This window comes from Symsagittifera roscoffensis, chromosome 7 (genome assembly GCF_963678635.1).
Source record: "Symsagittifera roscoffensis chromosome 7, txSymRosc1.1, whole genome shotgun sequence".
NCBI lineage: Eukaryota > Metazoa > Xenacoelomorpha > Acoela > Convolutidae > Symsagittifera > Symsagittifera roscoffensis.
In genome coordinates, this window is record NC_087068.1 from 18815908 (window position 1) to 18825942 (window position 10035).

The 10035-nt window shown below is 31.2% G+C and overlaps 1 protein-coding gene across 1 annotated transcript in view; it reads left to right on the plus strand.

The window, feature by feature from the left end:
- Positions 1 to 8188, plus strand: part of LOC134851937 (double C2-like domain-containing protein alpha) — a 49370-nt gene extending 41182 nt beyond the window's left edge. Inside the window, 5 exon segments of the mRNA XM_063868212.1 lie at positions 736 to 859; positions 861 to 963; positions 1869 to 1883; positions 7348 to 7508; positions 8062 to 8188. Coding sequence (XP_063724282.1) covers positions 736 to 859; positions 861 to 963; positions 1869 to 1883; positions 7348 to 7508; positions 8062 to 8188 — 530 coding nt within the window.
- The last annotated feature ends 1847 nt before the right edge of the window (positions 8189 to 10035 follow it).

Sequence of the window (10035 nt, forward strand, 5' to 3'; positions counted from 1 at the left end):
CAGCGAAATCAGAATTCTCAATAGAAAGATCAGTGCTAATTTACTGTATTTATTTATAGGGGTGGAGATTCTTTAGTAGACACCATAGGGGGGAATGGGAGGGGGATTGTTAAGTAGATCCAAACAAAGAATCAGTGCAAAACAAAGAAGCATTGGGAAAGGTTTTATCGTAATTTGTACATAGAGTTTTTGCAGTAGAAGGATTGGTTGCAGCAAGTTTATAGAAACACGACTGTAAACAATTATACCATTTTCTATAATATAGGCTTAATGTGTAAGGTCTAGAAAAGCAGTCTTTTCTTCTATGTCTTCTTCTTTTTTCTCTTCTTTTTCTTCTGCTTCTGAATTTCTTTTTTTAATTCTGTTTCAAACCTCTGAGGCTCCTATATTTTTTGCCTCGTGCTTCTGATGAAATTATACCTACATGTCTTTTGAAAGCTCACAATTTGGAATTTTAAAAGAAAAATTGAGGTTGTTCAACCTTTTTGAGATCAACATCTGTGAAAATTAAAACTATAATACAAAATTGAACATCTTTCTTACGAAGCGTCTAATTGGAGATATCCATGCAACACAGGATTCCATGATGATGTTTTCTCTACTTAGGTTGGAAGCCCCTCCTCCCCTCTCGAGAAATTCCTTAAACCCGCGTCTTGATTTTAAAGATAGAAAAATAGTAGACGTTAATTTGGAGTTTAGTTTTGATTTGAGTTTAAGGTTTTTTCTTTTATTCAGCAACGAAAAAAAGGTCCCACACCAAATCCAAGACACTGAACCCAGTTTGGAACGAGTTCTTCGCGTACCACGGAGTCGCGCCCGAGGAGACTTTGACGAAAGTGCTTCGGCTCTCGGTTTTTGATGTTCGGACAGAACGAGTTCATCGGGGAAGCGAGACTTGAGTTGTCGCAACTGAAGTCTCGCGTAACGCAGAGGTTTGAAGTACCTCTCCAAAAACAACTTGCTGTAAGTTGTAAAAATTTTAAACAACTCGCTCTTTTTCGTGTTCTTAAGTTAGATTTCAATCTTTGATTGCGATTTAACAGTTGTTATTGACCAGTGAAAGTGAATAACGGTAGTCTTTAGCTAAGTAAAAATTATCTTCGTCAGCTGAAGGTAGATCCGAATTTTTTTCTCTGGACCAACTTGCAAGATACAAGACTTATTTGCAATTTCATGCCATTCACCACGAAATAAAAAATGTTTGGATGTGCTGGCTTGATGTTTACACAACCCAAAACTTTTAGTTCCATATAAAACTACTGTTGTGCTTTATTTTCATTAGCATTTCGGCATACGAAGTTTATATAGTAATTCAACTAAGTAGAGTTCAAAGTTCAAAATATTTAAATAGGGTTTGAAGTTCAAAAAATGACAAAATTCGAAAGTAGCAGAAATTTTCTTCTAGAACGAAGACATCTACCAGGTCGGTGTGCGTGTAAACTATAGCTCTACAATCTTATTCTTGTTTGATGCTTATCAAATGTTATGCTCAATGAATGTTCTGCGGCGAAGCTGAAATAGCCATTCAATACCCCCCGTTCTTCTCTCGAAGCCGTGTCTCAGAACCTGGGGCCGATTCAAAACTATCGTTTGAAATCTAATTCCTTAAAAATTAGTCATCAAAGAAAAATCTTATCAAAAAAGAAGAAGAAAAATTTCAAGCACAAGGAATCTACTGGTCGGAAAGATTTTCGTTCACCCACCCACCCCCTACCCCCCTCCTGGGAACTTCATTACCGAAGAATGCATATTTCCTCACTTTGACGGGTCCGCCAAATGAATGTTCCCCAAATGCGATGAGCAACCTAACCCACCTGTTTGTTTGTCAATCTTCTGTTATTTTTTACAGTAAAGTTTGTTTGTTTCAGGAAATAGTGCCTAAGGTATTTTTTTAGCCAGCACTTATCAGTTAGTTCGAAACTAATCTTATTTATCTTAGTTCTATATTCATCATTAATCAGTTCGTGATTTAAATAATGAAGTCTCATTAGTTGACAGTTAGTTTCTTTAGTTATTGCGACATTATTATTGGTCTATTGCAACACGATAAAAGAAAACAACTCTTTTTATTTCAAAAAACGTAAAGTGATGGGAAAAGAAATATGACGTAGGGTGTTTTTTATGTTCCAGATTTTTTTTTACAAATTAAAGCTTGTACGGGGCTGCATTCAAACTAAAGCAAGTTTGCTATCATATTCAGGCCATTTCAGGTCATGATTTTGACTCCAACTAATCAAAGTATTGTCTTTGTGTCGAGAAAATTTTTTTCGGTTTTTCAGATTGCAATCTAATCGTTACATTTTAAATCTAACTATTCTGCCACTTTTTAGATGATTTGCCATTGCCAACTAATTCTTACTGCTATTTGACCAATTTGGTATCCCTCAAATTGAAAAAAAAAATTCAAATATATATATTTTTTCAGATTATGGGAGATTCTAAATTGGTCAAATAGCAGTAAGAATCAGTTGACAATGGCAAACCATCGAAAAAGTTGCAGAAAAGTTAGATTGAAAATGCGACGATTAGATTGGAGTCTGAAAAACCAAAAAAAATTCTCGACAAAGACAAGACTTTGATTTAAAATTTCTTTAAAATTTCATCGCAAAAATAAATGAGGTCGAAGCATCGGAGCATTCTGTGCTAATTACACAGCAACCGCTCATATTTTTTAAAATGATCTGTCTTGCATTTTAAAACATTACCCAGCAAAATATGCAATATACATTTAAAAAAAAATTATAAAATTAATTCTCTAAAATTAAATAAAAGTTACCTTTTTCTTGAGGTTTTTTCTATGAGCCAATTTACAGGCAACTTAACTCTTATTTTATCTTTCTCTTTGAGTTAGTAGCCTGAAAACAACTCACTTCTTCATTTGACTTATGTCACATTAGCCAACTTGGCACACTTTTTGACTTTCCTTTTCCACCCTGTTACCCTAGAGCGGTTGTGGCCGTAGTTTCTAAAAGCCATGGAGCTCGGTGATGTACTCGACGCAATGAAGCAACAGAAAATTATGCCATTTCAATAATAGTTTAATGGTATAAAAGCTGTTGGACTTTCTAGCTGGTGGTTCAAATAGAAGTAAAATGACTAAGATGAGCACTTTTCAATAGATATAAGACTCACGAAAAAACTTTGATATGCATGCAATATACCCTCTGAGCTCGAAACTTATACCAGCCAACCGGGGTTTGATTGTCTTTGGGAGTTAACTTCAGCAACCTATTGTGCTAAAAGTTTTTACTCTTGGCTACGGAAATGAGATGCAAACCAAACATTTCTTCGGAATTTTTGACTTAAGAAAAAAAGCTTTATAACAAAAAAGAAGATTGTTCATATCAAGATTAAGACTTGAGTGCTCTGACCTGGTAACAAATTGTTTGAAACAATCAAGTTGTATCAAGTATTTTATGTACGATTTAATCCGCCGCACACACTACGCTACGCGCAATAATGATACCAAATTGACTTTTCATATAACCGATAGCTTCACAAAAAGGTCGCATATAAAATATCTTTTTAATTTTGAGATCAAGGCATCAAAAATTTTCAGATGATATAATAAATTTTCTCAAAGCTGTTAATTGAATAATGCAAATGGGTCTGAATAATACGCAAACCACCCTCAGCATAAAAGGTGATCTTAGGTCCGGGGTGGCCTTCTCATAGAGTAATTTCGGATAAGGGTATACCGTCAGTTCGTTACGCTATCTATTTTCGGCCGGAAAGAATCGTTTAATTTCTCAGTCTAATACCAACTCTTATCTTACTCTTATATTTCCTTGTCTCAATAGATCTAAAGATATACTGGTTTATCGCAAAATTAGAGGAGAGAGGAAAGTAACTGAATTCAATCTTTATTATTAATTCTCTGACAGAAACTAAGAATAGTTTCCTTTACAATTTATTGTACGTTTTAGTCATGGATCATGATTGGTTAGTTATTAATATTTTACAGTGTGAAATATCAAAGTTTAAAATAAATTTTTTTTTGATCTGGTTCCAAAAGTTTCGTTTCCTCTTTTTTTGAAAGTCGGAACAGTAAATTGACTTACGGCACAATTAAAAGACTCGGCACAATAAAACGGTCATAAATTACTCAAATAAATTGAATTAATTAAACAACAAGATTACTCAACTATGTGACAGGATCTTGCGCGCTAAGCAATTATTGCATAAAAGTCTTAAAACAGATCAAATTGTTTTTTTTTAAATTTTTGTTTACAATTTTGGGCTGTTTTTGACAAAAGGGGTTTAATGATTAAGTGATTGGGTTTAATGATTAAGAAGAGTTCTACGATTAAGTGATAACTCCTTAAATAACTTATACCAGTCGTAAAAATGGAGTTTCACTTGACTACCTTATTTGTCTTGGTGCAGATTAACGGTAAATTAAAAATGAGGTTTCAATAGCAAAATGACCAGGTCAACTTTTTTCAAACCGAAAATTTTTATTTTTTTTTGATAACAATTAGGAGTAAAATAGACTCCAATGATATACCATTTTCCTTGAGCTCCCTGTTTGTTTTGTGGCAGCTGAAAACGCCCAAAAAAGAAGAACCACCCTTGAGTCATAGACAATGACTCAAGGGTGGTTCTTTTTTCTTGGGCGTTTTCAGCTGTAACAAAAAACGCCCAAATCTTGCGGCACAATTATCTACCGCTAACCTACCAGGCGTCACCACCCTCCTCCCTAAATCTTCCCCGGCTCATAGTTGCTTGCCAATGTTTGAAATTATTCGGACATTATTTACAAATGTGTTAGAAAAATAAGATTTTCGACTCGAATTTTAAGTCAACATAATCATTGATGATATTATCACTATAGGATACCTTATGGGAAACTGCTGCACCCAGATAACTTTTGCATGCGGATTTCCGGTTTATTATGTCCATCACTGTTCATAATGTTCCAAACAAGTTTGTGGTGAAATTTGTAGAACTACGGTTGGTAGAACTACGGTTTTGTTTGAGATTAAAAACAAAAATTGGGAAACAGTTTTCTTATTGCTGAACTGCTGAGCTCATTGTTTATTGAAAAAAAAAACAAATGACGCCCTTTTAGGGAAGTAGTTTGTTTGCTTTGATCGATTGCAAAAGTTATACGAACTTTTATGGCTTTTTCTGGCATTCGAGATAATTTTGAAATCCGCATCTTTTCTTCAGTTTCTGTAAAACCTTCTCTGGACTTCTGTACTTTGGAACTCCTGTTCTGAAAATTGGAAACGAAAATTGACTCAATACAAAACTAAATATACAAAAAATCAAAACATAGATTTGAATCTACGCTTTTCGTCTAAAATAAAATGTTAGACTATTTCTGTAAAAACTACAAAACATTTTTTCAACGAACATTTGCTTAATACTTTTTGCACCTTTTAAACTATTTTTAAAAAGAATTGACAATGAGATGCCTTTTAATTGTAGTTGAATTAGCATCGTAGAAATATTGCTTATAGGGGTGCGTCAGCCATTGCTGTAGAGAACCTGCAGACACATCCCTGTAACTCATTATTGACTCACATCCGGTGTGTCTGCTTCAGATCCCTATAACTCATTACTCATTATTTTTTTCCTCAATCCTTTTCCGGTAAAATCGAAGAATCGGAATTTTTGATTTAAAAAAACTCAATTAAGGCAATTACCGCAACATTTGTGGTATTTAATTGGCCATGCTTTAAGCGATGACAGAAAAAGCCAAGAGCAATAAGTTAAAAATGAAGTTTTTCTCTCTATATAAAATGATTTTCGTTCGGTTGATTATGGTCTGTGATGTGTCAAATTAAAATTAAAGTTTTTTCTTTCTTGATTCGATCAATATTAAAACACTTTCAAGACGTCTTGAAAAGGTCAAGAAAAATAATTTGAATTTTTTAAACGAATTTCAAAGGATAAATTTTTGCAAAATTTTTTTTGATAGATGTGATTTGATTGTTATATTTGTTAAAAAAGCCATTGATTTTTTTCTAGGCTACATTTTATTCATTCCAACGTACTGGCTAATTTTTCTATTCTGGCTGTCCAATTTTCGAAGAAAATGTAGAACATTTGTGCTAAGGGAAGTTTTTCAGACAAGGTTTGCTTTTATAAACAGCTCGATTTGAACATATTTTTTGTACTATCTGAAATGTCCTGAGCTCATATTTAAAAATATATTTCACCTGTGATACATTTTTTGTCAAGTTATGGCGTTTTGAAAAATGCAGTTTTTGCTAAATTGGGACTAGTAACGCGCAATATAATTTTTCTAGTGACATTCCTTATGATGGAGATACTGACTGATGGAGAAGTATTTTCAGCCAACCAGGATTGCTTCAAAATTTTCAAAAAAAAAATCGTGCAGTTTTTAAATTAAGCAAATAAACACAGCTCATGATTAGAAATTTGATTAAATGAAAAATAGGGATACAAATGAATTTTAAAATTTTGTTCGACTTGAAACACATTGGAAAAAATTTACTTTTTAAGGCATACTAAATTTGATAAAAAAATATTTGTTACCTGCACAAATTCTGTCGCAAGACTTGGGTGTACAGCTAAAAAAAAATTTTCTGCTAATCTGAATTCAAGTTTTTGGCAAAAAAATCAAGCGAATAGAAACGTCTAACGATTATGATCGGTTGAAGTTTTTTCATCAGTCGGTCCATGACTCATGAGAATAGCTAGACCTCATTTTGTTCTGTTAAAGCGTAAGCGGCGACTCAATCCGGCTCTGAAATTGTTCGAAATTATTTGGATCTATTTTTGCGTTGCTAGACGCAAAATCGTCACCATGAGTTGTACATAAATTTAGGGAGAAAATTTTTTTAAAAAATGAAAAAAATGCAATTTAATTTATTCAGTTTTTCTTGTGAAATTTTATCAATTCTTAAATTTCTCGAATATATGACCGTTTTCTTAGACTTTAAGCGGCTGTCAGAATATTTAGGGTTTTGCCTTGATAGACGAGCACTCTTGTTTAAAATTAGTTATCGGTTTGCACTTTTGGTTGTCTTGCGTATAACTGATAACGGTTCTAGTCATATAGAAAAATAATGCATTGGTTGAGCATCCTCCCTTACCTCTACCCCTCCCTATTGCACTATATATATTCGGGTATTTTCTGTTATACGACTTCTTTTGAAAATTTGCGCTTAAATCTAAAAAGATTTGCTGGAATAATTCAAAATCAAAAGAAAGTTTGTGTAAGAAACAATTTTCTTTTCTGGGGACGTATAACAGAAAAAACGTATAAAAGGGAGGTAAAAATAGGGTTGCATTTGTAAATGAGGTCCATAATTTAATGCAACTTTCGAAGCAACAAATTTGTGTTTATTGTGTCTGCATTTGAATCTCTTCCAGCTTGACGTGGAAGATGAGTTGTCCACTGGTGATGGGGTGGGCAAAATCCTGATTGGGGTCATGTACATGTTCAAAGCACAGTGTCTAGTGGTCACTATCAAGAGGTGTGCCCAGTTGAAGAGTATGGACAACAATGGATACAGTGATCCATACGCCAAAGTGTAAGTGTCCTTTTCTACTTAACACGTTACTTGCCACTTTTTGTAGGTCCTTCAATTCTTGAGCACATAAAAATGATTTAAAAAAAGCAAGTTGTAGTTAATCATAAGGATACATAGCAGCAGTTAAGATGTAAAAAGGTTGTATATTGGAATATTGGTCCTTTCTAAGCAAAAAAAGTTGTAAGCGGTGAGCTGAAGAGCTAATGGGCTTAAAAAAAAATTGTTTTCCGCGTGTTTGATAACAGATCAAGGGCAAAGCGATTTCTGTATCGAAAGTTGGAAACATATTGCGCTCTAAAAGATACCCGCCCCCCGCAGAAATCAATCGGGAAAGCTGTTATTATCAACAATAACATACCAACTCCATTCAATTCCATCAATCAAAGGGGTTTGAATCATAGAGAACCAGACAATTTTATTGCTCATTTGTATACAAATTTTTTTCAAAAAACCGACTTAAATCAATCAGTTTTTGAGTTTTATTGAAATAATCTTTTTGGCAGTTGATTAAAATTAGCCCATAAGCATCATAAATTGCTGTGATTTCGTGTAGGTATTTGCGACCAGATGTGTGCAAGGAGAGCAAGCGGAAGACGAACGTCGTCAAAAAGAGCCTCAATCCAGACTTCAACGAGGTAGACCTGGTTTTTAGTCCATTAGGGTTCCAGTTTGGTGCTTAAGCATTAGACAAAACCTTACCCAGCACAGAAAACAACCTTAAATTGCATGTATTTTTTCATCGAGAGCACAACAGTGGCTCTCTCTAAGAAGAAAAGAACAATTCAAATGTTTTGGTTCTTTCATTCGCTCCAGAATTGTCCTAAAGTTGGTTGTGAAGATTAAGGCTGATATTATATGATTCCTACTAAGCTAATGATTCCAATTAATAACAATAAAAATCATAAAAAGAATAAAAATAATCATAATCATAATAATCATCATAACAGTCATAATAAAAAAATCATAACAACCATAATGATCATAAAAATAATCATAATAATTATAATCATAAAATTAATCATAAAAGTCGTAATAGTTATCATAATAATCATAATAACCATAGTAATAAAAATTATAATAACCTTTATCATAATCACAATAAAAATCATAGTAATAATCATAATATTAATCATAATAAGAACAAAAAGCATGATAATAAAATCATAATAATCATAATAATAAACAATCGTTTTAATCATAATCATAACGAGAATAAAAACAAAAACAAAAATGATAACAATCATAATCATAATCATATCATAATGAAATCATACTCATAATCATAGTAAACAATATCATTATGATCATAATAACCATAACATCCTAAATCATCATCATAGTCATAATCACAACAACAATAACGATCATAATAATTATAATAATCATACTCATAATATTTGTAATCTTAATAATAATCACAATAATAACAACAATTATAATCATAATAATCAAGATAAAAATATAATAATCATACTCATCAAAACAATCATAGTAAAAAAAAGAATTATCTTATTGATCATCGAAATAATAATCTAATAATCATAATAATCAAAATACTAATCTAAATATAAATCAAAATCATAATAGTCATCATAATATTAATGATAATAACAAAATTCATCATAATAGCAATAATAATCATTATAATCATCATAATAATAACCATACTAATAATCAATTAATCATCATGATCACAATCATAATCACAAAAATAGTCATAGCAATACTAGTCTAATTGAAAATCATAATAATTATCATCATGATAATAAGAGTTATTATGTGCAACATAATATTAATCATAATAACAATCCTATCCATAACGACAGTAATAATTGTCACAATAACCATAATCATAATAATCATAATCATAATCAAAATCATAATAGTCATTTTCGTAATCATAATAATTATCATAACTTTAATAATAATAACAATAACCATAATCATAATTTTAATGATCATTATAGTAGTCATTATAATCGTTTTAATAATCATAATCATCATTATAAGAAGAGTCTTTATCATAATCTTTAACATCATATTAATAAACAAAATAATCATAAAACTAATATAAACAAATATAATACAAGCAGCATAATATTAATCATATTAACAATCCTATTTATAAAAACAGTAATAACAGTCATAATAATCATAATCATAAGAATCATCATAATAGTCAAAATCATAATCATAATCATAATAAGCATAATCATAATTATAATCATAATCATATTAAAGATAATTTTCATAATAAAAATCATAATAATTATCAAAATCACAATAATTATTTCTATGATAATCACAAAAATCATAATAATCAAAAAAGCAATAATCTTAATCTTAGTCATTATAATCATAGTAACAATCATAACAATCATAATACTAATTTAAATCATAATAATAATGTTATTCATAAAAATAATAATCATAATAATTATCAAAATCATAATCATAATCATAATAATCACAATCATAATAATCATAAAAATCATGATAATCATAATCATCATAATAATTATTATTA